A 26528-nucleotide genomic window follows, 5' to 3' on the forward strand; every position below is an offset into this window, starting at 1 on the left:
ATCTTTTTTTTTTTTTTTTAAGTTTCCACACGGACTGAAAAGCAGCTTTGTTCCTAATTTTTAGTAGAGTTGTGTCATGAACCCTCCTATTTATGTATCTAGTTACCTCCCTTAAGTGCTTAGCTCTGCTCCGAGGATGATTTTGTAACTTTGCCTGTTTCACTAATGCGTCTTAAATGTCCCCCTTCCCCCCCCCCCTCCAACCCACCCTACCCCCTTGCCAGTATTGCTGTCGCCATATGCAGTACTTGAAACGGTTAATTATTCAGGTGTTGCGGATCCTTCCTCACTCCTTGATTCTCCTTCCTATATTTTGATTGATTTTTTTTTTTTTTTTTTTTTTTACGGTAAGCGAGAAGTTAGTGGCCAGTTGATGCCGCTTTTTGGAGTTGATTTTCTTTCTTTAAGTTCTAAACTCAACTCATTTTAAGACACATATATTAGCACCTTTTTTTTTTTCCTCTGAAAGGATGCAAAAAAAAAAATCAAGTAATTCAGCACCAAAGTCACCATGTTCTGTTCCTCTGCAAGTCTACACAGCTGCGTGTGTATATAAGGTACAAGATCACACTTTCGTTTTAGTTTTTTTAATGGTGTGACGACAGTTCTGTTATCATCACTTTTGTGTCGTAGCCGAGGTGTTAAAGGGGGTTTTTTGTTTTTGAATTTTCTCTTGAGGAAGACTTGGTGGCTTTTCTTCTGGGGAGGAATGGTTGTTGTGGTACAGAGTATAAAGCAGGATTAAAAGTATCAGAGAAATCAAATAAATGAGATTGTGTCTGAAAAATGTGGGATCTTCCAATCTATTCTATATAATTTAAATCAGAGTGGGGCTGATCTGGAGATATTTTATAATACGCTTGGATTTGTATGTTTTTGAATTTTTTCCTCAGGATCTGTTTTTTTTTGTTTTGAATTTTAAACGTGATATTTTATTGGTGTGACATTTTTGCACTGCCTCATGTATTTTAAAAAATTTTGTCATTTTTTTTGTGTGTTTGTCTTTGTTGCCTTGAATTATTGAATACATTGTGCTTTACCATCATTCGCCTTGAGGTCACTTTTTTTTTTTGTTGGCTTATATCATATCAGTTTCTTTTTTTTCCCCCTATCTTTCTCTCTCTCCTTTCTTCTCTTGTTAAACATGAGTTTCAGGGCTAGATTTTCATTCCATGTGTCAAAAGTCTGTCAGTAGAATTGAAGATAATCCCCAGTCTATTGTTAACCTCAACTTCTCTTGGAGCAAAGCCAGTCAGAAACATTTGGAAATAGGCTCTCAACACTTATGGATCCTACTGTATATGTTCAGCTCTTGTTCCACTCACACTCTTTATATATTTTGCTCCTCACCAGCCTTTTTCCAAGACATCAATCCTGTTATTGTCACTACATCTCACTATTTGATGAACTGGAGTGGAATGAAGATCTGCTCTGTGTTTTTCTTTTTCACATGAGAACCAAAGAATTGTCATCACTCCATCCAAATTCTTTAAAAAGCAGTGTCCCAACATGCCACTAAAGGTTCTTCATTTCTTTAATTCCCTGCCTGGTAAAGCAGTGAATAAACCAGGTGGGGGAGGTGGGGGGGCGCAAACCTGTCATATCTTTTCATCACTAATTATTCCCCCTGCCATGAATCCCAATCTTCTTGAAATCTTGTCACTGGCACCCTAAAAGAGGCATTTTAATTGCTTTGTAATTAATGTAAAATTGTTTCTTGTTTTTTTTTTTCTCCTCATTTCTCATTTCTCATTTTCAAAGCAACTGAACTTAAATGAATTTAAACTGAGACAAATTTGAACAGCAAAAAAAAAAAAAATCTGCCAGCTTCTCCATCGTCCCATCGGCGGACCGCACAAACAATCTGCCATCGACCACACAGCGCGAGTGTGTGCTTAAATATGAGTAAAGAATCCTACTGTATAGATATACATGAGTCAGATAAATAAATGCTCTTCTGAGGGCTGTAGGCTGCAGCGGGTGGACTGAGAGATGTGTTCGAGGCCCCTGATCTTACTCAGATGTGGCGTATATCTGCAAAAATGGGAAATGCTGATAAATGCTGTCTCTTTTTAATAAATGTGCTATTTTATCAGAATGTGTTGCTGCTGTTATTTGACTCCAGTATGACATGTGCATATTCATTAGGATGCTTTTCCACTTGCAGTTACATACTCGGTCTAATCTTGTGAGTGTGAGATACACCTCGGAGTAACTTTTAGATCTGTAACACAAAGGTCTAACAATATTTCCTGAGGGACAGGCACTGCAGGGTCAGAGCACATGTAAGCTACTAGCCATTGTTTGTCCAGGTGCTGCTTTTTCCACCAACTGTGAAAACTTCTTTAAATAGAAGCTCAAAAGGTGTTGGGAGACAAATATCTAAAACAGGAGCACAGCTGAACAAAACCACGTTAACGGAGGTGGCCACACACTAAAGTCAAAATCTTTTCATCCTCTTTTGTCGTGAGTCATTGTTAGATTGATCTTTAATAACCAAATAATGACTCCATAAGCGTACAGTATATCATATTCACAATTTACATAATATATATAGCCTATTGTACAAAACATAACATTTATAAATTAATAGATTTGACATTGAAGTGCAATATTTCTTGATATGCTTTGAGGCATCTGTGGGTGAAACATGATTCTCTTCCTTTATGGTCTCAACTGATCTCAGTCCAGTCTTTATCTGTAGTACAGAGCCATGAAAGGTGTGTGTGATAGGTGAACGCCGCTGGTTTCGCAGGACGCCCCCACTCCACCATGACTGCAGTCCAGCACCAAGCCCAAGCCCAGGCCCAGTTCAGGAGCAGGCAGCGCTATGGCAACCCCATCCCCCCACACATTGCCGTCAGTGTCCTGTAGAGCTCCTGGATCCCCTCTGGGAGAAGACATGACCCGCCGCATGTTCATCAAGCTGGGACCCCCTCCGGCACCGCCTGCCGCCTCCTGCAAAATCTGTAGGAGGAACAGCAGGTCCACTCTCAGCTCCACCGTGTGACCCCGTGACCACATACTATACCTAAAAAGAGGTGAGAGACAACAGGGAGACATTTAGGTCTGAGATTCCCAGAAGCCTTCAGACTGATGGCTGAAATTGAAGGATATGTGTAAAACTGAACACATGATTAAAGTTAGAATTATACTGAGACTTGTTACCTTGTTGGAAGGTTGCGCTTTGCCATAAATGGAAGCACAGGACGGACATCCAGATGTTGTGGGTTTGAAAGTTGGAGGTGAAGCTCAGCTCTCATAACTGTCAATGACAGGATCTCGCTGGTGAGGAGAAACTCCACATCTGTATCTGCAGAAGAGAAGGAGGAAGAGGAAGAGGAGGAGGGCAATGATGAGTGAATGTCCGTCAGTAATAGAATAAGACAAAGCTTTTCATGTCACAGCAGCACGCTCAATCCCAGGGATCAGAATGGAGTCTTCGCCATAGAGGTAATGTTTTCACTCCTAATACCTTGTTAATCTGTCAGCAGGATATCTCAACAACTCTCAGAGAGGACATTAAGCCAGCTATGACTCATTTGTATGCAGATAACACCGTCCTCTTTTACAGCTGAATTAACCAAGCTGTTAATGCCCTCCAAACTGCTTCTCAATGCTTTTCAATTCTACAGCTTCAGTCTATGAAATGCACCAAAAAAGTGCTCATGACATCTACCAGAGGACATGCACCCACTGCAGTGTCACCTTTTCAACATCACGATACAAGTAATATACTGTATATGTTCACATATGACTGTCTGGGTATGTTTGTGTGTGTGTGTGTGTTTATGTTCTTATCACTATAATCTGTGCATGCTAACTGGATTACTTTCTGTGGATTACTGGATTACTTACTGTGCCAAATAGGATTTTGCATGTGTATGTGTTCATGTGTATGAGCTCAGCAGTTCTCTTCAGTTTTTACTCTTTAACACCCATGAACTTTAGAGAACTGCCTTCTTTTTCTGTATCCACACTGGATAACTGACTCAAATGGACATTTAAATGTAAGTTCAATTAAACTTAAACTTATGTGAGAGATGTGTTTGGAGGTTATCAGCAATTTGGAAGAAACTCCAGCAGTAGTGAACTGGGTGTGTGCTCTCAAAGCCTTCTGAACTGGTTGATCTCTTCTCTGCTTTTCTACTTTACTACTCCTAAAGTTTCAAAAACAAAAAAGTTGTTCTTATGCAGCAGTGAGCTACGTTTAATTAACCTAAAGGAGATAAACTTGATCTCCATGTTCCTTGGAGAGGCAGCCTACAGTCCATCAGAGGCCTGCGCGTCTCTAAATCATTACTGCAGTCTGCAACACAAATCTGGCAATGTGATGTGTTTTAGTTGGATTTACTTTGTCTTACCTCCTCTCTGGCGACCCTGAATCCCTTTGACACTTCTGCAGCTTAGTCCTTCTTGACAGCAACGGTAAACCCGTCGCACAAAACTGAAAAGAGATTTCCCCGGGAAAACCAGGCCCCGAGAAACTCCCGGAGAAAAGGGCCGAACGCGGAGCTGTAGCAGAGTTGAATTATCCTGAAGAGCTTGTGTGTTTTCCAGCCAAGGAGCCGACAGCTCTGCGCACTGCTGCCGGTGCGCCTCCGTGCGTAAAGTTGGTGTGGGTGATTCATTTGCGATCTCTGGTGACTCTGACAAAAATCCCCGCGTGTCTACCGCCCGGCCAAATACTCCAACGTCACTTGTCATTAGTGAGAGAAGAACCAGAGCAATCCAAGAGTAGTACGAAGAAGCCATGGTAATATTTCTGAATCCTGACCTGCGGATCTTCAATGATGAATCCTCTGCGGTGCCAGCTCTCCAAACTCTCCAGTGTGCCTGCTATATATCCCTACTGACAATGGGAACATCTTACCACTTAGAATTTGAATCCTGGCCCTCCTCACAGTCCCTGCCCCTCTTTTTGTTCGTGCCCTTAACCACCCATTTACCCCCCACTGCTTTCTTTTAATTCGCTTGCATAATGAGGCGCCCCAACGAGCACCGACCCCAACCATTCAAATTCAGCTACTTAGCTAATGACTCTAATTACTCCATATTCGGATCATCAAGAACGATCTTATTTACAAGTAAAGCTCAGAAACAGTGGAACATGAATGATAACATTTTATGAGCATGCGTTTGGCAAATAGCGCGCGTCCGGCTGCGTCACACCGTTTTTCAGTATTTTGAAACACGGCATTAAAGGCTGTTGGGAAACAATGGGGCCAAATTGCGGGGTCACATGCGGGCCGCTGATGGCCCTAATACAGCCTTGTTGCCCCTGCGGTTTTAAACAAGCATTTACAAAAGTAGGTCACATAAAGACTCAACACTGAAAGGATCACGTATTCATTTAATTTCCACTAATGATGCTCTACAGTATATCACAGTGGACTTCTACTCAGTAAACATTACAATTCTCCTTTTTTTTTTTAAATGACACTTTAAAAAGGATAAAGAAATAGAAAGGTAAGTTAAATAACACTTTTTAAACCACAGTTGATTTGAAAAAACAAAGTAACTTTTATAAAAGCATTTATTATAATTTTTTAGAAAATAGTAATAAATCAACAGTTTTATAGTAAGGAGAAGCATAGTAACTGTAAACTTAACATTTTCTGAAGGATTCAATCTTAAATACAACAAGCAATTATTACATTCAGTGTTGATGAACGGAAAGAATCTTTAACATGCAAAAAGTTGCAAAACATGTGCAGTGTGTGAACAGAAGCTTATTACTGTGGCAAAAAAATGTTAACTTTAATATTATTGTAATAGCCAATTCATAGTTATAATACAAATAGAACAATAACAATAAGGAAGTTCTGCTATGAGTATGATTCGCTGTATGGTGTATTATAGCAAATCATCTGTTAACCACTGCAGCTACAAGACAAGAGGAAGCCTGAAATCATATTCTTAAATTTTCTCTTTACCGTTACTCTCAGCACATTTCTTCAAGATTTATAATAAAATACTCCCCTCAGCGCAGGTTAACCCCATGTTTCAGTAGTTTGTCTCGAGCTTTTCTGGGCAGGGAGAAAGCACTATCCTGGTGGTTAGGGATGCCTGAATTCCTTAGGGAGCCCCCGTGTTGCAGGAAATAAGTCTCCTGGGCCACGCTGCGAGTTCCATAGATGGCGACGCCAGCACTCCTGTGGTCACAATTTCAGACACATTTACATTTGGAGTAAACAGAATGACGACGTGCAACAGAGAAAAAGAGCAAAGTGATGTAATAAAAAGGAAAAACAATAGAAAAGGTATTGTTTTCTGGTAGATGTGAAGGCTGGTCGTGTAATCCGCACAAGTAGAGGAAGAACATTTGTTTGGGATGTGATGATAGACGTGACGAACTGACAGATCAGATCCCTCCTCCTCCCCCCAACCCCCGACTTCTACTTAAGGAGCCATGAAAGGCAAGAAAGAAACCCCCCAACCACCAGCAGCACGTCACTGCCGTACTGACCTGATAATAGCCTCCTGCAGAGTTTCAGTGTTACAGAAATGCGAGTGAAGAAGTGATATGGCTCTGACAAAAGGATGCTCCGGGGCTCCCCCTGGTCGACCAGACAGGTTGGCTACAGAGACACACAATAACAAGAGGCTGCAGTACCTGCGCCACATTAACCTGGACAGACATGCCTGCTGCACAAAAGAATGCTGATAACAGTCTTACTAATTAGCCGTCAGCTCATGCAAAGACAAATATAAACTACGACACCCCCCCCCCAACCCCCACCCCCTCCCTCTCGAGAAAGGGTGGAGCGAGAAAAGCTTAGTCTAAATCTAGCAGAGAAAGTGAAAACCGTGCAATTACAAAGCAAGTAAAGAATGATATAATAGAATAATAGTGAAAGAAGGAACTGAAAGAGACTGTGGAAGTGTTTGTGGGGGGGGCCTCACATGTAAGCGTGCTCTGAATACAGTCAAAATGGGCAAAGATGGAGAGTCCTGGAGCAGCTGGGGCCCCTGGAGAGATGGTCCTCAGATGGGCCTCCAGTCCATTCAGCGATGCGAGGCAGCTGTGATACTAGGTATAAACCAGAAAAGCAGAGCTGATTGTCTGAGGAAACCATATATTAGCATTACAAGGCATTCATGTACTTATAAACTGGGAGAACTTACTTAAAATCATGTTTGATGCTTGTTTTACACTTTTTTAGATTCAGCTTTAAATAAACTGCATCATTAAGCTTTTTTTGTGCTCACAAACACTCAACGTAATAATGCGATGAAGGATTGTTTCTCACCACTTCCTCCATGGAAGCCGTGTCACTCAAGAAGAGAGGCTCCACCAGCAGGGCCAGTACCAAACCTTTGACCCGGTGCAGGTACAGCGTCATGGGAACCAGCGGGGCCTCATCTGCGTTGTCAGAAACATCAGAGAGATAAGGGAGATCTCCTGTCTCAGCCTGGTAGCCTTCTGTGTTCCCGCTGCCATGTCCCCTGGCCTCATCGCCATACGATTCCTCGTTCCCACACTCTGTTCCTCGTAGGTCAAACACTGTCCCGCAAGCTGCGTCTCCATCTGCTCCATTGAGATGAGATGAGTTTTCTTGCAGCGCGGAGACGTCTCCTTCGTCGTGTATCCGGCTGCCTTCGTCACCGTTACTGTGAAAGCTGTGATAGTAGGACTCATCTAGAGCCTCTTCCTCTGCTTCATGGGAGTTTTTTTTTCCATTTGAGAGACGAGGCTCGAGGGACGGGGATGCAGGGTGGAGTGGATTGGGGGTGCTCTGTGATGGAATCGGGCTGAACACCGAGTTGTCTGACGATGACAGGTGAGGGATGAAGGAGGACACCTTCTGGGGAGACTGGGAGGCACTTGGATCAGATGGCTCGGACTCAGAGGAGGGTGTGTCAGATAACGTTCTTGACAGGCGGGTCTTCTTTAGGGGAGCGTCTTTGTTTGGAGTAGAATAGAACCTGGAGGATTGAAAAAGTTTAAGAATGAATTTGGAAATGTTACACCAAGCTCGTGTAACTCAAATACTTTCTGTAAAAATAAATCTGAAGGAAACAGTACTTTAATTCTGTGTCGACAGGAGCAGACTGCAGGTACTGAAGTTCAGACATGGTCAGGTACACAGTGGTGGAGCTCACAGCACCACCGAATGAGCTGGAGGTGCTCGGTCCATTGGGCTTCAGGGCCTAAATTAAAATTAAAAAACGGTTTTCAGTTTAAGAAAACAATTTAACATTTGGGGAAATATATTTATTGACTTTCTTGGTGAGAGTTCAATGAAAACATTCCCATGTAGCTAAAGCCAGCAGCCGCATTAGCTTAGCTTGAGATAAAGACTGCAAAAATGGGGAAACAGCTAGCTATAAATGCTAACTGTTTCCTTTATAGCTCACATGTTAATTAGTCAGCTATTAAGGTGGTGGTAGGTGAATTTTGCCACCTTTGGACATACACATGTTAGCTGTTTCCCTCTGTTTCAGGTCTTTGTGCTAAGCTAAGCTAAGCAGCTGCTAGCTTCAACTTCATATTTGGCTTACAAGCATGAAAGTAGCATCCTCTTCTCATCTAACCCTCAGCAAGGAAGTTCATTTGCATATAACTCAAAATGTTGAACTATTCCTTTAAGAATGAAAGCAAGAGTAATCTGGCTTTATTAAAATGTCTAAAAGAAACATTGTTGCTAAAGTTGTGTTCAGAGTTGCTTAGTTTTATTCTTGTTATTATTTAGTTCTATAAATTGGTGAAAGATAAAGGAGAAGATGTAAAACGTGTAAAATGTCATGTCTCACTTTGTGGTGCGTTTCACTCTCATGAACCATGACCTTCATTGTGAGATCCGGGGACATCTGTGTGCTCACAACTCTGTAGAGGAAAGGGAAAAAGTCTGGTTCAAGAACGTTTTATTGATAAAAAAAGCTTTCAGTCTAAGTGTCAGCATACCAGCAGCTTACCTTCCTCTGAAGAGAATACAACCTGCTAACACTAGAGGGCAGCGCTGGCAGGCCTGAAGAATGAGAGCAGCTTTAAGTAACAGAAGTGGGTCAACCTGAGGACAGAAATAATAAAAAAACTTATTATAACCAACTGAAAGTACATCAACTGAAAAATGATAAATACACAAGTTAAAATATAATAACTTTATGAGTACAACAAGACATGTTTGTGCATGTGGATCATATTATTGAAGTTATCTCATCTATTGTGTCATATGACTTGGCATGTCTCTGCATGACCTTTGCAAATGTTGGAGAATTGTGCCACCCATGACATTTGACTAAATGTGCTTTAAATGTGATGAAGAAAGCATTAATATTGCAATGAAAACTTCAAATAGATTAGTTTGGTAATAGGTCACAAATTTCATGGATTTAGCCGACATGAGGTTGGCAGATTAGAAACAGAGAAATGTGTGTCTTAGCATTCGTTGCTGTTCTCTTGCACAATGACACAGGATGTTGCGTCACAATTATATCCTGACCCCAAATATCGACGTGTCACAGCAATGGTGGTTAATTGCAGAACTGAGACAATGTTTCAGACGTACGTTAGTTGAGTCGATGGTCCTCAAGCAGCTGAAGATGTGATTAAGGTCTGATGTCCCTGCTAGCAGGTGTGAGAGGTACAGAGCCCATCTAGCAGCCAGGACTACCTGACTGTTGAGCTACAGAGTGAAAAAAGAAAAGTTCAAATGAAAATATGCAGACAGATTATCACTTACTGGCATCAACACCCCCATGCAATGTTTATAAAATACATCCGATTTCACTGATCCACTGTATAAAATCATATAAAACTACAACAAAGTGCTCCCTTTTATTGTAATTTTGACTTTAAATTCAAATAACCTCTTGAATTACGTTAGTCTGTAACTTTTATCTTTGACTTGATGCTGATGCAAGTCATCTTTAGAGGGTAGCCTCTTTATCTCTGGGACAAATCAGACTTATGAAACACAAAAAGACTACTACAGAAGAACTTTAACATCTGAAGAGTGCACCTGGTAGCTCTGGCGAACGGAGCCATTGTAGAAACAAAAGAGGTTTATGAGCTGATCCAGCAGCTCACAGACACTGACGGTGGGGACTTCCTCTGAGCAGCCCAGAGCCTGTGAGAGAGAATAAAGAAAAAGTGAATATTCAGGACAAAAACAAAGTCAGAAGCAGCTTGTAAAGTTGCAGCTGGACCACCTACGAGCTCACTCACCCAGAAGAAGTCGTCTTTCATGCGGATGGCATACTTGCTGCGGCGCATCCTCAGTATGCGAACAGGAGAGGAGGAAAGCTCAGAGACACATCGACCCACACCAGCGAGCTGGCCGCAGAGCAGTTCCTGCAGATCTATTGGGGTCTGTCAGGAAGATAAGAAAAGATGATCAGGGTCACAATTACAGAATTAAAATCTGGGGCTTGAATATATGAACCACCAGATTTCCACCGATATTCTGCAACAGTTATTGGGTGTCAAACCTCTTCAGGATAGAAGTAGCAGATCCCCTCTCTTGTAGGGTCGCCCTCTCCTTTGACTTTGGATCCATCATATAGGAAAAAAAATTTACACCTGCCAAAAAAAATAGACAGAGACTTCTGAATGTGTCATGTCACGACTAAAAAGGAAACACAAATTTGACAGGCTTCAGTGCATTGCGTTCAGTTTCCTTCAAATCCAAACATATGGAAGATGTTTTATTACATCTGTTCATTCAAAGTTGCTGTTGTCATGCTCCAATGCATTTTATATTGAGGTTGAACTGCAGAATCTGCACTCAAGGTAAACTTTAGTGTGTACAAGTGTGCAAACTGTGGATGGATGCGCATTTACTATCATGTGCATCATGCCAGGTTTCATGCAAAGAAACATTGAAGCAATAATAATACGAAGAAGAGCTCAGAGGCTAGAGGATTTAGCAGAAGACTCATCTTTGCAGGTTGAAGTTCCAGCTCTTAAACTGGAAGTAGATGTGAGATTGAATCCCAGCTGATCTTACCTTACTGACTCTGGCGGCATAATCTCCGCCATCGCCGACACGAAACCCAGAAAAAGCCAGATGTTCTCCAGTCATCAGTTATCTCTGAATTCCCAAAGGCTGAAGAAGAAGAAGCGCTCAAAAAAAAAAAGAAGAACTGAATGTTTTTAGCTGCAGATCCGAGACACAAGTTACAAATCCTCCAACAACTCGCAGACTGTCAGCTGTTTGGTGCAGCTAGAGACTAAAGTTACTACATACCACAGGACGACAGCGAGTAACTGTGTTCACAACTACTGTTTATACTCCGATAGCCATCAAAATGAGTGAGTTTGACAGAGCTGCTGCCACTGGAGGAATGCAGGTCAGTCACACGCAGTGGCAGTCATGTGAAAGTACGGCAAGCGTACAGGGACAAACTAGTGCGCCATTCAGAAACAACACGCCATAATAAGCAGTGGTAGAAAATGTTATACTTGAGGCGAAGTATCAGAGTTTAAAAGTTTATAAGTACTATTATTCATACATTTTATTGACAATTAAACATAATAACATCTACATTGGAATTCATATACTTCTATCATGTCAATATATAAGCACATAGTCCACCCACACTATACAGAAATGTTAAATAGGGTGCGATTTATTACACTGTTGTGTTTATTGTTGAATGTTAACATCTGGATCACACTGAATCCATGTACTTGCTACTTGGCAAATAGATCTGGTTCTGATTTCATTATTACTGATGCAATGCTGTGTAATCTTTCTAATATGGTTCCACTTTGTTTGTAAAATCATGACCTTCTATTTATGTATAGGTGTCAGATAGTGGAGTAAAATGTACAGTGTGCAGATATTCAAGTTAAGTAAAACTTAAAAGACTATAATTAAAAACTAGCGCACTGTAATATTTTCATCCATGAAAGACAAGGAAAGAAAGGTGGGATATCCTATCTGCTATCCTCACACTTATAGTATAAGAGGTGTGAAAAATCATCATAATAACAATAATCAGAAGGTTGCCCTTGCTGTTTCAGATTGGAGTCCTTTTTTTATTGTTTTTCATTCTTTTTATGAGGCCTGTCTGAATCCGTTAAGCCCAGTCAGATCATCTTTGAGTAAGCACTGCAGTATTCAAGGAGCACACTGTTCAATCAGAGGTTCACCTTGTACTAAACATAGCCCTTAATCTCAATCAATCAAACTTTATATATACAATGCTGCTTGAATGTTTGTGAACCTTTTATAATTTGCTCTGTTTCTGCATAATGATTAGGTAAAAATGTGACTAGATTTCCATCCAAGTTGCAAAGAGAAAGCTACTTTCCAAAAAGAACATTACTGTTGTCTACAAGACCATGTAGATAAGTCAGAAGGTGGCTGGAAAAATGTTCTGTGGTTGGATGTGAATGTTCTCCCAAAGGATGGTTAGAGAAAAAGGAAGTTAATGTTTTGGAATAGCTGAGTCCTGACCTTAATTCTGCAGAAATACTCTGGAAGGACTTGTAGAAGGCAGTTCACACCAAGAAGCCCAACAACATCTGTAAGGAGGAATGGGCTAAAAGTCTTTCAAGCTGATGTGCAGGACTAATAAAGAGTTAGCAGAAATGTTTTGTTGAAGTCATTGCTGTGAGAGATGATAGCACCAGTTATTAAAACAAGGATTCACATATTTCTACTTCACACAAATAGGTTTCAAATAAAGTCAAGTTTAATGTGCATGCTGGTTAATCATTCCCTCACATTTCCTGCAGTAAAATGAACAGTTTGCTCCATCTTGTGGTTTAATTCACTTCTCCAGATGAACCTGGCACAGATCCTTCACAGCTGATAGAGAAAAGGCTGAAACTGGAAGAAGCCAACACTCACATCACCAGAATGACGTATTACTTCAGAAAGCCTGTATGAGATATGAGAGATGTCTCCTCATACTATCACATTTTGCAGATGAACAATTAGGCTACATCATTAAAAAATGGATTAGATTCACACAAATGAATTCAGATCATTAAATTAAATGTAACCTCTGAATGTGATGAACCCTGAACAGTATAGGGTAATAACTATAAATAGACAGATATGAGAAAACCTCAGCTGCTTTAGATTACAAATGATTTACAATACTGATTTTAATAGGAAGAGAAACACTGTGTCAAATTGAGGGAATGTCACGTGCTTACACTGAATATATATATGGAGCTATTACAGACTTCTTTGAAGCCATGATGAATCTTATTTTCAACGCTCGATTGAGAACGTCTTTAGAAGTTCACCGTGAACGCGCACAGCTCTGTCAACCAATGACCGGATTAAAGCTCGTCCACATCAGCTGCAATCAACTGCTGGGAAGCCAGACCTCCGGAGATGGACTCTACAGTCAGGCTGCATGATTACATCCTAGACTGAGTATTGATCGTTGTAAAGAAAGATAGTAAGCTTAATGCTCCCAGTGAAGTCGGTCACTCTTCCGCCATCTTGAATTTTCTCCCCAAACATCCGTGCATGAGCGCTGGTGACACAGTGCTGCAGGGTAACCACACTCACTGTAACCTGTATGATGATGATGATGCTGCTGCTGCTAATTGAACCATAAATACTAGTTTATATAACACAGAGCAAAACAATTTCAGTGCTATAGGGCGTTTAATATCTCAAAATGTACCAAAACTCATGTTTAAACAACACCATAATAATAATAATAATAAAAAAATGAGTAGTAGTCGTTTGGTGTTGTGGACTGTTGACCATCATCTCATTTTTACATTTCACAAACTATGCTTGATTAAAACCAGTGCATACAAAAAACAATAAATAAATAAATAAATAGATACATGCAACAAAAAAGAAATCAGATCCAATTAACAACAAACATTTTTTTTTAAATATTCATACATATATTAAAATAAATAGAATTAGAAGAGAAACTTGATTTCAAGTGTAGAAAAGTTATGCCAAAAAAAGCAGAATATGAGAAAGACAATAATACAAAAGAAACAATATGTAACTGTAGAAAAAGAAACAAATGAACACGTTTTAAAGTCAATATTGACCAGTGAGGTTTTCCTCTTGTATTTCAATAACAAAAAGGCCTTCCAGTGTAAAAGCTCAGTGTCATCTCCAATGCTAAGAGCACAGTGGAAATAAAGCAGAATCTGTGCTGTTGCTGCTGCTGTTGCTGCTGCTGCTGGTGGTGGTGGTGGAGATCAGTTAGGTTTTTACTTCTTGTGACTTCACACCTCATCACAAGCTTTGTAGCAGTGTGATCTGACCACAACAGTAGTCAAGTAGTCCAGTCAAGTCAGTCACATGACCTAAATCCATCTAAGCATGTGTTTCACATGTTGAAGAGCAGCAATGAATAGCTTTAATACAGAGCTGGCTAAACATCAGCAGGGAAGATACTGAATGTCTGACTTTGTGTCTCCTTAATTTACACAAATATGTATGAAAGAAATCCTTCATTGTTCACTACGTGCCTTCAAATTATACCAACTTATTGTTTCATTCTGTCATTTCAAATCCAGTGTGTTGGAGTACAGAGTCAACACAACCAGAGTGTGTCAGTGGTCTTACAGTTAACAACAGTACTGTATAAGTCATGTGATGAAGGAATCCTCCAGGGTCAAGCAGCAGCTCCACAGGGGCTTCACTTAAAAGCCCGACTTCATTACCCTCCTACCCTGAACCTCACAGGGCCTCAAGCCTCAAAGCTTCGGGGCAACTCTGCCAATTGACCTTTGGACGACTAACACAGTCTGAGGATTGCACTAGGTGACTGTTGTACACTGTTGCATGTTCAGAGTTGCATGGTGCAGTAAGAAAAGGTTTAACACGTGTTGTTGTAAACTGGACCCTCCTAATGGCAGAATTGTAAGAAACATATAAGTTATACAACACATTATATCAATTAAACAATTTATTACAATGGTCTGAACATAAATAATTGTAATACTGTTCTAACATACAGTAAAATCAAATAAAAAAAACATGATGTACCTATATGGTCACATCAACTGCTTATCGAGTAGTAATATTTCTTTTTCCAACTTCCTCATTTTAAGTGCTCTGTAAGCCATCTCTTGGTCGCGGTTCTCAATCTCCTTTTTGAGGTAGCAGCAGTAAAGATCCTTCAGGTCATCTGTCTGCCTCTGTGAAAGAAACCACACCTGTGTTCACATTGTTATGACCCCTCATCGTCATCACCACCGCTGCCCGATTCTGACACCTGAACCTCACCTCTGCACCCCTGCCAACAGCTGTGGCACATCCTGAGTGGGCTGTCTCCTGGAAGATACTGCTGTGCATATCCTGCGAGAAAAAAAAAAAGATTTCCATATGTGAAGAATTCAGAAACAAACACCTCAAAAAAATGCATGTTTAGAAGCGCTTACCCCCTCTAAATTAGTGTCACTGACATCAGTTTCATCGCTGCTTAAGCTCTCCGGTTCAGTCTTGGTTACAGGCAGGAGGAGGACAGGATGGCCCGACACTGCAGAGGTGGAGGCCAAGTTTGAATCAGGTTCTTGAGAATTCCCAGATGTTTGTTCAGAAAAGATGAAGCACACCTACCGCTAATAAAAGAGCTGTCTGATCCGGTCAGGGGCTCGATACAGGCTCCTCCAGGGATGACCTCCACCCTCAGCGTGTTGTCTTTGTGTTGCAGCACATCCTCCTCTGCAGAGGTCAGCGACGGGGTTGCTGAACCCCCGCCATCTTTTATCATACCAGCCCTTCTTCTTTTTGCTGCATGAGGAGAGATTCAAGGGTTCAAACACTCTGCTGGACATTACTCAGTGTTGGATATGTTGACTTGAAATAACAAGAATACCTGTTTGCACTATGTTTTTATGTTTGACTTTCACTTGCTGCCATGTTCTTTTGTAGCCGCTGTCAGATACTCTGAGAATGAAAAAATACAGTTTTAAATAGCAGTATTACTCAAATACTATACTTAAGAGAAATGTTTTTGGTACTTGTGCTTTATGTATTTCCATTTTATGCAACTTGATACATCTACTCCAAAATATTTTCAACGGGAAATAATAAATAAATAAAAATACAAGAAATTGCATATATGATATATGATATAAAATACAACATATTGTCAAGTATCAAACCAGTAGTTTCCAAACCGTTTGGCCGTCTAGTTGTGGCTGCTTGTCACGTTTCAGATGTCTATGTGTGGTTAACAGTGCAACCAAAGAGACATTTCCCCTCTAAACAGCTCACATGGTTTCATTTCAGTAAAATGTTCAAATGATACAATAATTTATCAACATAATCTATCATTTAAAGAACTGAAAACAGATTTGCACTGAGTATCAGAACTTTGCCTTTTTGTCTTTTGTCTCCCATTGATCATGTCATGACCCCTCAGATGTATCAGTTGAGTAAAACAACAATAAAACAATAAAATACTCCTTACATATTTAATTATCTGTATTAATAATGTTATATATCAAATGAATTTCATACATCAGTATTTTGCTACATGAAACATTTTGCTTTTAATAGTTGAAGTAAATGTAGCTAATTATATTTTTTAATTGCAGGACTTTTATTTGTAATGGAGTATTTTTTACATTGTGATATCAGTAGCTATAGTTACAGATCTGAGTAGTTATTGTACCACTGCAGGATTGTGACATCTAATTTTAGGAGATGTTTCATTGTTATGAATCAAGTCTTGAGTGAATTAGTGCTCTTACGCATTTATTTTATCAGCAATTCTCTGCCAGGCTTCTTCCCTCAGTTTGGAGGCACTTGTCGTGTTGGATTTGGCAGTCAAAATCTCTCTTTCTTCTTCATACAACTTCAAAATGAGCCCCTGCTCTTTAGAGCTGAAAAAATGGGCTCTCTCATGTTTTTTCATATTCTGGAAATCTATTTAAAAAAAAACACAAAAATACATAAAGAAAGTTCATGTTAATGTAAAAATGATAAATCAAATTACACTATTGATTTTTTTGTTGAATGGTTTAAATTGAGGGTTCTGGCACCTCCTCACCTCTCTCTGTGCTCATGAGCTGTGATCCTGGTTTCTGTGTTCGACTACTCTCCCCTTCTGACAGAGCGGACGCGCGCAGTTATCCGAGATGTTTCAATGCTAGATTTAGTGATCTAATCTGGATCCACCACCGTGAAACGAGATGAACCCGAGCTTCACCGAGGCGGCAGGTCGTTCCGGCGAGCTTCACGATATCAGAGATGTTCTGAAGCGACGGAAACAGAGACAGAATAAGCAGGCAGATGAAGCTGGATATCGGCGAGCTTTGTTAACCCTGGATTTTCTAATTCGGCTTAAAGCGCGTTCACGTCGAAGAGGTGGAGTCTGCCACTAAGAGCGAGTCACGTGTTAGTCAAGTTTAGAGCATTGTCCTCAGTGGACATTTAATTCAATAACTAAATAAATCAAATAATATTAATAACAGAGTAGGACACAAGGAAGGAGGCTTTGTAATATGGTTAAACACAGTTACTGCACTGTGATGCACCCCTGGGGATCATCTGGGGTCTCCTAACCCTAACCTGGGTCCCTGCAGGTGGCTGACTGGACTAACCCTGAACACCTGGGTCTGGTTTTTTACTTCACTTCATTCACTCTCTCTGCTTCTTCCTGCAGGCACCTGCTCTGGTCTGGATGTATTATACTGCTGCAGTTAGTTTCTTTGCTTTCATCCAACACACACACACACACACACACACCATTTAATTAACACATACACATCCTACTGGTACCACTGACACCCACACTTCAGTTTAATTACTCAGCACATTCTGTAATTAGTTTCAAATGACACTTTATCTTGATTTCATTTGGTTTAATTGGTGATATTTGGTTTAATTGGTGATATTTGGTTTAATTGGTGTAATAAAGATTTATTTTGTTGAACATTCATGATGATGTATCTCCCCCCCTTTTGTGATGGCCACCTAGGCCAGCCAATTAGAGGTGAGTGCTCTCCACGAACAGGGTACTTAACTTGATCCAAACATAAATATAGTTATATATATATATATATGTTAGAAAAATAGATAAGAAGTTAGGTGGAGCCATGTTTAGAATTATAATGTATAACATCACCATACTAATCAAGACTAAAAAAAAAGAACAATCCAGAACAAAGCAAAAACGTATTTGGGAATGTGGTGAAATTTGCTGCACCTCTTGAATAGTCAAGAAATGTATGGGTAAAGTGTGTACAATTTAGAATTTCACATCATTTCTACATCAAATATGTATATATAAGATTTGGTTGAAGAGATTCTTCAGGGAAATGAGGGTATGCTGGTTCATGCAGTGTAGATATGCCCAAAACACCATCAATTCTAGACAAAGATTGACCCATATTATATTGTTAATGAATGTGCAGTTTTCTGTATTCTGTCCAAAACTTTATATACAAGGGTTAGACTCAGATGGTAAATCATTGTCAGGAACTGGAAGACACCTTAACAGCCTCCTTTTAAAGACTGGATGAGTTGGGATTAGTTGAATATAAAAAAGATGTAAAGGATGCATGACAAGATAGAAAAATACTTCCCTGGACTTGAGTAAGTATATTTCTTTTGTCTATTCGTGAGTGGAAGCACATTGATGTCGCCTATTATAGATCACTTTTTTCTTATTAATTGTATTGTCACTAACCACTTTACATTTAGTTTGACCCCTCTTGTTTCAGTGTGTGTGGTGGGAATCAGGTGTTTGTCATTTTTTTGTTGCACATGTAATAAATACATCAAATTCTGGTAAAAGTAAAAATGTACGCATATATTACAAGACTCAACAACACACATTAGTGCACATGTTGGCTTCACAGGAGACATTTTGATGTTGCACAGGTGTTACTAATAACTTAAACAATGGTTCAGATTTGTCTTCATGTGGCCCAATAAGCCATGACAGTATCAGTGAGCAGGAAGTACTGTAAGTTTTACTTTAAATAATAACTAAATTTAAAAAAAGGGACACACAAGAGGAATGAATCATGAATTAAGGTAATAATAATAATAGTTACTTTATTTAGGATAATTCAGTTTAAGCAGACATTTTTGTTTAATGGTCCAGAGCAAACAAACTGTTGGTTACGGTGCTCCATGTCGTGAGCACAGAGGTAAAAACGACACTGAAATGAAAAGAGTAAACTGTGAATGAGAGTGTGGTCAGGTAACTATCTCAGAGTGAGGTCTGGTCCCCGTTCCATTGTTGAGGTCTGGAGGGAGGATTTACTCATCATGGCCCTCATAGCCATCAGGAAGAGCATTCAGATGTGCGTTGTGGAAGAGTGATTTGTTGCCATCTCCCCAGGGGAAACGCTGCAAGAATCAACAATGAGAAAACACACAATTCAGTAAGAATAATGATCAAAGTACTGAAGACGAGAATGTGAATCAAAAGGCATGAAAGTCAGACCTTGCTGCGAATGCGGAGGTGAGAGTAGGGGACGAACTCTGGCTGCTCATGGCTATGCTGCTGCTCCTTCAGGTACATGTTCAACATGCACACACCAACACCAGGGAATGCAACCACGAAGGTGAGAATCTTCCATAGCCTGGCTGGAGAAGAGCCAGAGTATGAGTCATGTAACAAAACAATTCAAGAACAAAAGGTTTGCTAGGAATAAAAACACCAACACTGACTGATGAGATGGTGTTTCTTTGTATTTTACAATATGTATTCACCAAGTTGACATTAGAAAAGCTCATGTAAAGGCCAATTAACAGAAAATTAATCACAAACTGTTTTGATAAATCATTTTCAGTCAATTTTGGACAAGAAAAAAAGCCTAAATTGTCTGCTTCTATGTTCTTTAAAGTGAAAATTCTCTGGTTTTAGTTTTGTACAACTGTACATCTTTACAGAACAGGACAAAACACGCTGCATCTTGGGTTTCAGGAAACAGTGATCAAATCTGTTGAAAAATGTTGAACACAATATGACATCTTCAAATGTCTTTTCCTGTCCCAAACAAAAAAACATTCAGTTTACAGTCAGAGGACTGAAGAAAATATTCAGATTTGAGAAGCTGGAAGCAGAGAATTTGGACAGACCTTTTGTTTTCAAAAATTACTTGAAGTGATTCATCCAATGTCAAAATAGTTGGAGATTAATTCATTAGTTGACAACTAATTGATAAATCAACTAATTGTTGTAGCTCTAATTGAAAATAATAAATGGTTTCTTCCCTTGTTGTAAGTGTGTGCCCTTTATCAAGGTTGAAATAAGGAATTCAGCCATCACTGAAGGCTAATATTCATCTAGATACACAGAACAAGATGAAGCTTAGAATAACCTACACAACTTTAGACATTTATAAACCCTAACTTAGCAGTCAGCACAATGAACAGTTCAACCATATATTCAAACACACTAATGACCCTATAAGATATTATTTGAACTGATTAACAATGAAAACAGCAGTGCTACCATTAGCTGCAGACAGCAATATGGCTGATGCATATCTATATGACTCTGATCTAAAAATAACTTCTATTAAAATACAGTACAGCAGTGTTGAGTTGGCATTTCATTAAGATGGCGCTGGTGAGGATAGCTGCAGTACTTTCACCTCCTGACCACTTACAGGCCAAGGTGCAATATAACATCTGAATATATTTCAATTAAGCTCTTACCTTTCTCTTTTCTCTCTCCTTTTTTATCAAAACAATTGTAAGTATTCTGTATAGTATATTCTATCAAATCTGGACTATATTATCAAGGACACTCCAGAGAGTCATTAGACAGTTCCAGATTTGTGAAACTTTTATTCTATTTGTGAAAAATGGATGGAGATGGATTATAGAATACACCAGTTCCAGATCAAAAACCAAACACTAAAGACTTGTCAAATCAGGACTACATGATAGTGGTGATGATATTTGAGAAGTGTTTTGATCTGGAACTGGTCAAATGAGGTCAGAAAGGAGAAATACCAGTGACATCGCCCTTTTTCAGCTGTCATAATGCAAAAAAGAGGTATCATACATCTAAAATAGTCTGAACAGTGTAAAGGTTTAGCTACGATGTCTCACACTTTTTTAATAAGTGAAGCCAGTGAAATAGCGCAGAATAAGCCGCTAAATATCAATATTTGTTTTCTATGACTGTCCTCTTAACCCTGAAGTGAAGCTGCGGATCTGAAGCTAACTTCAGCGTCACCAAGTTGCTACACTTTCATATAAACACCACACTACAATAAACTGATTCACTTTATAAGCTTACTTGCATGCTGCAGTGACAGTGTTTTGTTGAGCAGCTTCTTCTACATGCTGCCCGCTCAAGGATGTTAAGCTATTGCTAATGCTAACTCAGCAAGGTCACTCTAAAACTAAACAAGCGAGGAATACATTTACATTAAACACAACATGGCAGTCGTCATGCGGTGTTATATTTACCAGCTTGGTCGCCGTGGCCGTGAGCAGCAGCGGCTGAGAGCTGACGGCGAGTCTGGGTCAAAGAAGACCTCAGCAACAACTGTGAGAAGCGTCCGAGAGCCGCCATTTTCCTTTCTTGTGACTGAGGCTCAGACCGGAAGGAATATGTACAGAGCGGTCACGTGGGGTTGACGCAGACATAGCTCTACCGCGTCACCCAGTGGCCAGAGTGTGAACTGCAGAGAGACTCAAACCCTTCAGTCTGATATGAAGGACACAATGGCAGGTATATGTGTACAAGCCAATACCTAAAGCAATATAGAGTCAGAATGTATGGAGTGTAACTTTTAGTAGTAAGTTGCAAATAAACAATAGTTCAAATAAACAATAAAACATAAGGAGCAAAAGAGCTTATAAAACACACAGCAATACAAACACTAGACAGCACAAGGTGAGACAAAGGCCATTTTGAATAGGTGGGTCTTGAAAATGAAATACAAAATCTGCACTTGAGAGAATTACATTTGGTGGTGGGCATATTGTTGTTTGCAATAGCTTAAAGTATAGTTGAGGCACTTGTACAGGCAAAATCACAGTGTGTAAAATGTGTGCCTCATAATGAATGACAGTTTTGACAGTTTGACTGATTTATAGTCCAGTTTATTCCAGTACATCCAGTTTTGTACATTTGAAGACAGTGATGACTGAAGAGCATGATAATAGTGGTCAGATGCTGATGTAAAGTCATTGAGTTGTCTCACTAAATCGATCACAGTATTCCTAGTCATAATCAGCAGGAAACAAGGTGTGAATATGAATCATCTGTTTAACAAAATTATGTTTTTCAGGGTTTTCTTGCTTAGTGTTGTGGGATTGCAAGCAAAATAAGATGGGAATCACTGTTCTAAGGTGCTTGTTACATACAGGTAAATCAAACTTTAGTTGTGTGATTTTGTTTAGGTAATTTGAATTGCTTTAGATAAGGTTATGAGTGTTTTATATTATAGGGGATGGGAAAAAACTCTTACCTATAAGTGCTTATGGAATAGTGGAAAAGATTTTTGTTTTTTGTTTTTTTTAAAAGCTGTTCTGGAAATTCAAAAGTGTTTCTCTTTAAAGGGGAGGACTTTTTGTGATCTAATGGTCAGAGTCCAACCAGAGAAGTACAGATATTCTGGTTGATGAAGGTAAGTGATTAATGTTCATTTTATTTAGCCCATTATTTTGTTCTTTAAATGTCTTTGTAATTATTATATTCATTATGCATACCTTAACTATGCAGATAAACTTACATGTGTATAAATTATGTCAGTGTATCATTTGCGCATGAAACACTAACAAACTACTATAAACTGAATATACAGATGAAAATATTAATATAAAAGCATTAAAGCATTCGTTGAAATGAGCTGCATTTATTGTGCATACCACAGTTAATCACAGCAGAAGTCATTTTTATTTAGTAAGTTGTTAATAGTTAACATATTTGGCCTGAAAACAAACAAACTCTTATATGCAGTTGGACATTGAGATCTCAAATTGACTGAAGACCAAATACTTTAATACTTTTCTTTTTCAGTTGCAATAGCAACTGGAAATGATAACAGTTTTTTATTAAATCCTTTTTCCACATGAATTTGATCTCTTTCAGCGATGGATTCTGAGTATCACCAGTTTGAAGCGCCCCATAGAAGCTCTGTGCGTGGAGAGCAGAAATTTAAGATAGAAAAAGGTAAAATATATACATGTAATTTGATTTTGATTGAATAATTTCAAATGTCTGAAATTAAAATGTATGAAAAAAATCTGATAATCACATTTACAGGTATGAGGACGATAGTGGTTTCTGTCCTCTATGGCGTCTTGGTGCTGCTGTTGTTAATTCTGCTGATGGTAACTGGGATAAAATGTATGACCTCACACACCACCTCACACACCACACCTAATTGAGCCAGTAAAACTGACTCAATTAATAGTTTTCATATGATTGATCTCCTTACATATCTTTTTTCTTTTCTTAAAGTCTCCCAGCTAAACACGGAAGTCACTGAAGTCAAACTTCACCTTGAGAGAATCAGCCACAGAACACCATCCAGCTCAGGTAACATATGATAACATGTTACTCATATTACTTGATATAATGATGCACCCATAAAATTGAACATTTATCACTTTGCAGCTCTCCACACTGATGGTACAAAACCTGTGCAGGAAGTCATTTTATCAGCACTTGTCCCAGTTCGAGGTAAACACTGAATACTTTTATATCAATAAAATCATTGTTCAGGGTGTTTTTTTTCTTGTCAGCTTGATTTACCTGTCTTAACCTTCATCAAACCAGGAATGTGTAGGGAAGGATGGGTGTCCTTCCAGAGCAGTTGCTACCTGCTGTCCCGCGCCGCTGTGACCTGGAAGAAAGCAGAGGAACAGTGCCATGGACACGGGGCACACCTGCTGGTCGTGAATAACGTGGAGGAACTGGTGAAGTTTAAGTTTGCACCAGCTGGTCTCCAGTAGAGCTGTCCACTGGCTATGATTGTACACATGGTGCACACATACAGAGCATGAGATTTGCAAAAAATAATAATAATAAACATGTTGGCATGTCTTTTTTTTAATTTCTAGGACTACATTTCAAAAATTGTTGTCATCAGTGTGAACTATTGGATTGGACTTGTGGAGCGAGACCATGAGGACCACTGGAGCTGGGTGGACGGGACTGACATCACTTCAACCCAAATGTGAGAAAAATATGAAGCTGTAAAGATTACCAAAAGCACAAGAAGATTGAGAAGTTATCACTACATGTAACATGATCTATTTGTCCTAATTCCTCTCTGTGTGTGTTCAGGTTCTGGGATGAGGGTCAGCCCGACAACTGGGACTACAGGGATAATGGAGAGGACTGCGGGCAGATCCACGCTTCTGAGAAACGCAAACGCAAGTTGTGGAACGATGCAGACTGTAACCTGCCATACAGGTTCATCTGTGAAAAAAGGGTATGAGAGGCAGAATCTCTGTTATCTGCTGAGCCCTCACCAACAAGACAGCTTGGATATGTTGGAAAATCAAACATGGGCTGAAAGTTGCATAATCAACTGTGAGGATTTTCCTGAATAATAAAACAATAACTATGAAAACAATGACGCTTACTCTCTATTGATTTCTCTAATAAAGATGCACTCTTCAGTGTTTCTCCTGACTGCATATCCTCAGTTTACTTGCAGCTGTCATCAGGAAAGTTGACATTTCCTTCATTATAAAACAGCTTTGGTGAAACACATGGCTGCTTTTCTGTCAAACTCACAGATGGAGTTTTCACAGGGATTGCTGTTATCTAAATGACAAAAACAGAGGAGAGCAACAGTAGATTGATGGAAGGAATCAATCAAAGATGGACTAGACAGGAGATTAGACCATTTTTCTCCAGCGAGTTCCCTATCATCTGTATATTTTACTAGAAAACACACACGAGGCTGATAAGGACGGTGATTAATTTGATTTTGTTACTTATTATAAACAAGGCCAATAAGGTTCCTTGTGTTTTCTACAAAAATTGACTTAATATACTGTGACAGTCTGTTATATAATCACAAACAACTTCGTTCTGGGTGATAAAAGCCACTGTGGGTACGGAGGAGTAAAGTCAGAAGTGATGTGTAGTTATGTAATTCAGTGTAGGGGTTGTCCAAGATGGGAAAGCATTCATCGTGCTACGTGGCATCATAGTAGCACTGGTTGTGGACCTGACTACATTTGCAACACACGCACAGCAAACCAAACTAATAGTTAAATTCTATGAATCAAATCGACAAAAATCTGTTTGTTCTGGTGCAATTTCATCATCTCTTGAGTTTTATGAGCTTTTTGGGATAATCCATCCAGACAAAAACAAACAAAAACATAAAGTCTTACCAGAACTTTTTTTCTACTGAAGAATTACACTATATGAAAACTCCACAAGGTAATTTCATTTCTTTTCATTTCCTGTAACATGCTTCAGTGCTTTGAGCAGCACAAACAAAATTCCATTCACTTCCAACACGGCAAGAGTCTCAGAGGCAGATATCTCAAAACCTCACCACCTAACACTGAAACTACCTGCATGTTCAGACACCACTAGAGATTAGTCATAAAGTATGTTTATGTGTGTGTGTTTTGGGTGTATTAAACTTTAACACCTGATTGAGCAACAAGATAGGGGACCTGAAAACCAGAAGCACAATACATAGCAGCCTACAAGAAAGCAACACTAATAGACACCACCATGTTCAACAGTGTTTTCTTGACTAAGTTCTTTTACATGTCAAGCTCATCAACAGGTGGACCAGAAACCCCCCAGTCCAGAGTAGCAGTGTAGTCTATTACAGGCCAGCTGACAGGTGCAGTGCAGAAGATCATAGCCCTAAACTGCCACAGAGCTCATTAACCAAGCATTAAGAGGAACAGTGGAGAAATCTCAGAAAAAAGCTGGTTAACATCTCAAAAAGTGCCTTCTCATAAAATCAAGATCTGATGTGATTAATCACCCAAGAAGTAATCTTAGAAACTGGAGGTTTTCTAGCAAAGGGTGTCATTTATAACTGAGTAAAATAAAAGAGTGTACTCACAGGCTGGGCAGCTGAAGAACTGGATGAGTATGGAGTGTTTCAGATGCATCTTGCAGGTTAACATCTGGAGTAAAGCTACAGACTTACAGTATATTGACTACTGAGCTTGAGAAGTGGTCCTTTTAGAGTCTGCCAATCTCTTATTCTATACAGAATGTAATGTAAACATGTGTAGGGTGTGTGTACCCTGATACGTATACCACACAATTCACATGAGTCATAAATACTATGTGAAATGGTTTTGTAAAGTTGTAGTACACATGGTTTCCTGTTGTGTTGAGTAATGTTGTGTAGTGGGGGTGACGTACAGTTGAGAGTCGTGGGAACTGTGGCAAATGTTAGCTATTTACACAGCTGTGTTGGAAGGTTAATTTCAAACAAGAAAATGTGAAACCTACGTGAGTGCACAGTAAACAATGAAAAGAACAAGATGTCTGAGAGGATTTGATAAGACATTTTTAAAAATACATCCAAACTAACTTGTGAAGGAAGAATAAATAAGTCCAAAAAGTCCACTCGCCTGAAATCCGTCATTTTGTATTTCCTGTGGATAAATGTGGAATTACACTTAAGACCGGTAGCTGGTCATTGACGAGTTGAGACATCAGTG

The 26528-nt window shown here is 39.4% G+C and overlaps 5 protein-coding genes across 6 annotated transcripts; 1 reads left to right on the forward strand and 4 right to left on the reverse strand.

Annotated features, from left to right (window-relative positions):
* Positions 1 to 2511: 2511 nt before the first annotated feature.
* On the reverse strand, positions 2512 to 4742 carry si:ch211-170d8.2 (uncharacterized protein LOC571755 homolog). The gene is made up of 3 exons (XM_053325962.1): positions 4365 to 4742; positions 3169 to 3313; positions 2512 to 3031 (listed from the first exon to the last, which is right to left on the reverse strand). Exons 1-3 carry the CDS (start codon positions 4705 to 4707, stop codon positions 2695 to 2697), a joined length of 825 nt encoding a protein of 274 aa, XP_053181937.1. The 5' UTR covers positions 4708 to 4742; the 3' UTR covers positions 2512 to 2694.
* Positions 4743 to 5526: 784 nt separating this feature from the next.
* On the reverse strand, positions 5527 to 11289 carry hps4 (HPS4 biogenesis of lysosomal organelles complex 3 subunit 2). The gene is made up of 12 exons (XM_053325954.1): positions 10953 to 11289; positions 10435 to 10525; positions 10172 to 10315; positions 9966 to 10073; positions 9513 to 9629; positions 8920 to 9014; positions 8758 to 8830; positions 8030 to 8154; positions 7254 to 7929; positions 6907 to 7033; positions 6470 to 6581; positions 5527 to 6155 (listed from the first exon to the last, which is right to left on the reverse strand). Exons 1-12 carry the CDS (start codon positions 10982 to 10984, stop codon positions 5984 to 5986), a joined length of 1872 nt encoding a protein of 623 aa, XP_053181929.1. The 5' UTR covers positions 10985 to 11289; the 3' UTR covers positions 5527 to 5983.
* Positions 11290 to 14453: 3164 nt separating this feature from the next.
* On the reverse strand, positions 14454 to 17218 carry LOC128365288 (uncharacterized). Of its 2 annotated transcripts, XM_053325966.1 has the most exons (8): positions 16942 to 17218; positions 16643 to 16817; positions 15763 to 15833; positions 15504 to 15677; positions 15326 to 15423; positions 15171 to 15242; positions 14931 to 15082; positions 14671 to 14790 (listed from the first exon to the last, which is right to left on the reverse strand). In XM_053325966.1, the coding sequence occupies exons 1-7, from the start codon at positions 16955 to 16957 to the stop codon at positions 14939 to 14941; spliced, it is 750 nt and encodes a 249-aa protein (XP_053181941.1). In that variant the 5' UTR covers positions 16958 to 17218; the 3' UTR covers positions 14671 to 14790; positions 14931 to 14938. The 2 variants fall into 2 exon arrangements, with proteins under 2 accessions (XP_053181940.1, XP_053181941.1); XM_053325965.1 differs by having other exon boundaries at positions 14454 to 15082.
* A 1709-nt stretch (positions 17219 to 18927) lies between these two features.
* LOC128365292 (cytochrome c oxidase subunit 6A, mitochondrial) lies at positions 18928 to 21456 on the reverse strand. The gene is made up of 3 exons (XM_053325970.1): positions 21330 to 21456; positions 19348 to 19490; positions 18928 to 19250 (listed from the first exon to the last, which is right to left on the reverse strand). Exons 1-3 carry the CDS (start codon positions 21433 to 21435, stop codon positions 19161 to 19163), a joined length of 339 nt encoding a protein of 112 aa, XP_053181945.1. The 5' UTR covers positions 21436 to 21456; the 3' UTR covers positions 18928 to 19160.
* Positions 21457 to 22429: 973 nt separating this feature from the next.
* asgrl1 (asialoglycoprotein receptor-like 1) lies at positions 22430 to 24451 on the forward strand. The gene is made up of 8 exons (XM_053325967.1): positions 22430 to 22495; positions 22960 to 23040; positions 23134 to 23217; positions 23332 to 23409; positions 23488 to 23553; positions 23650 to 23789; positions 23934 to 24049; positions 24160 to 24451. Exons 2-8 carry the CDS (start codon positions 22962 to 22964, stop codon positions 24311 to 24313), a joined length of 717 nt encoding a protein of 238 aa, XP_053181942.1. The 5' UTR covers positions 22430 to 22495; positions 22960 to 22961; the 3' UTR covers positions 24314 to 24451.
* Positions 24452 to 26528: the final 2077 nt, after the last annotated feature.

The sequence above is a fragment of the Scomber japonicus genome, chromosome 9 (genome assembly GCF_027409825.1).
Source record: "Scomber japonicus isolate fScoJap1 chromosome 9, fScoJap1.pri, whole genome shotgun sequence".
Lineage (NCBI taxonomy): Eukaryota > Metazoa > Chordata > Actinopteri > Scombriformes > Scombridae > Scomber > Scomber japonicus.

Bases quoted from the DNA above. Each gene is read 5' to 3' on its own strand.
- si:ch211-170d8.2 (XM_053325962.1), bottom strand. From the start codon at position 4,707: ATGACAAGTGACGTTGGAGTATTTGGCCGGGCGGTAGACACGCGGGGA. The intron at 3,314-4,364 runs GTAAGACAAAGT...TCTCTTCTGCAG, and splicing joins TCAGGGTCGCCAGAGAGGAG to ATACAGATGTGGAGTTTCTC. The intron at 3,032-3,168 runs GTAACAAGTCTC...ACCTCTTTTTAG, and splicing joins AAGCGCAACCTTCCAACAAG to GTATAGTATGTGGTCACGGG.
- hps4 (XM_053325954.1), bottom strand. From the start codon at position 10,984: ATGGCGGAGATTATGCCGCCAGAGTCAGTAAG. The intron at 9,015-9,512 runs GTACGTCTGAAA...TTCTGTCCTCAG, and splicing joins GGACCATCGACTCAACTAAC to GTTGACCCACTTCTGTTACT. The intron at 7,034-7,253 runs GTGAGAAACAAT...GTTTATACCTAG, and splicing joins CGGCTTCCATGGAGGAAGTG to TATCACAGCTGCCTCGCATC.
- LOC128365288 (XM_053325965.1), bottom strand. The intron at 15,243-15,325 runs GTAAGCGCTTCT...TTTTTCTCGCAG, and splicing joins GTGACACTAATTTAGAGGGG to GATATGCACAGCAGTATCTT. The intron at 15,083-15,170 runs GTGAGGTTCAGG...TTTCTTTCACAG, and splicing joins CTGTTGGCAGGGGTGCAGAG to AGGCAGACAGATGACCTGAA.
- LOC128365292 (XM_053325970.1), bottom strand. From the start codon at position 21,435: ATGGCGGCTCTCGGACGCTTCTCACAGTTGTTGCTGAGGTCTTCTTTG. The intron at 19,491-21,329 runs GTAAATATAACA...GCTCTTCTCCAG, and splicing joins CGGCCACGGCGACCAAGCTG to CCAGGCTATGGAAGATTCTC. The intron at 19,251-19,347 runs GTCTGACTTTCA...TGATTCTTGCAG, and splicing joins ACCTCCGCATTCGCAGCAAG to CGTTTCCCCTGGGGAGATGG.
- asgrl1 (XM_053325967.1), top strand. From the start codon at position 22,962: ATGGATTCTGAGTATCACCAGTTTGAAGCGCCCCATAGAAGCTCTGTG. The intron at 23,554-23,649 runs GTAAACACTGAA...TCATCAAACCAG, and splicing joins AGCACTTGTCCCAGTTCGAG to GAATGTGTAGGGAAGGATGG. The intron at 24,050-24,159 runs GTGAGAAAAATA...GTGTGTGTTCAG, and splicing joins GACATCACTTCAACCCAAAT to GTTCTGGGATGAGGGTCAGC.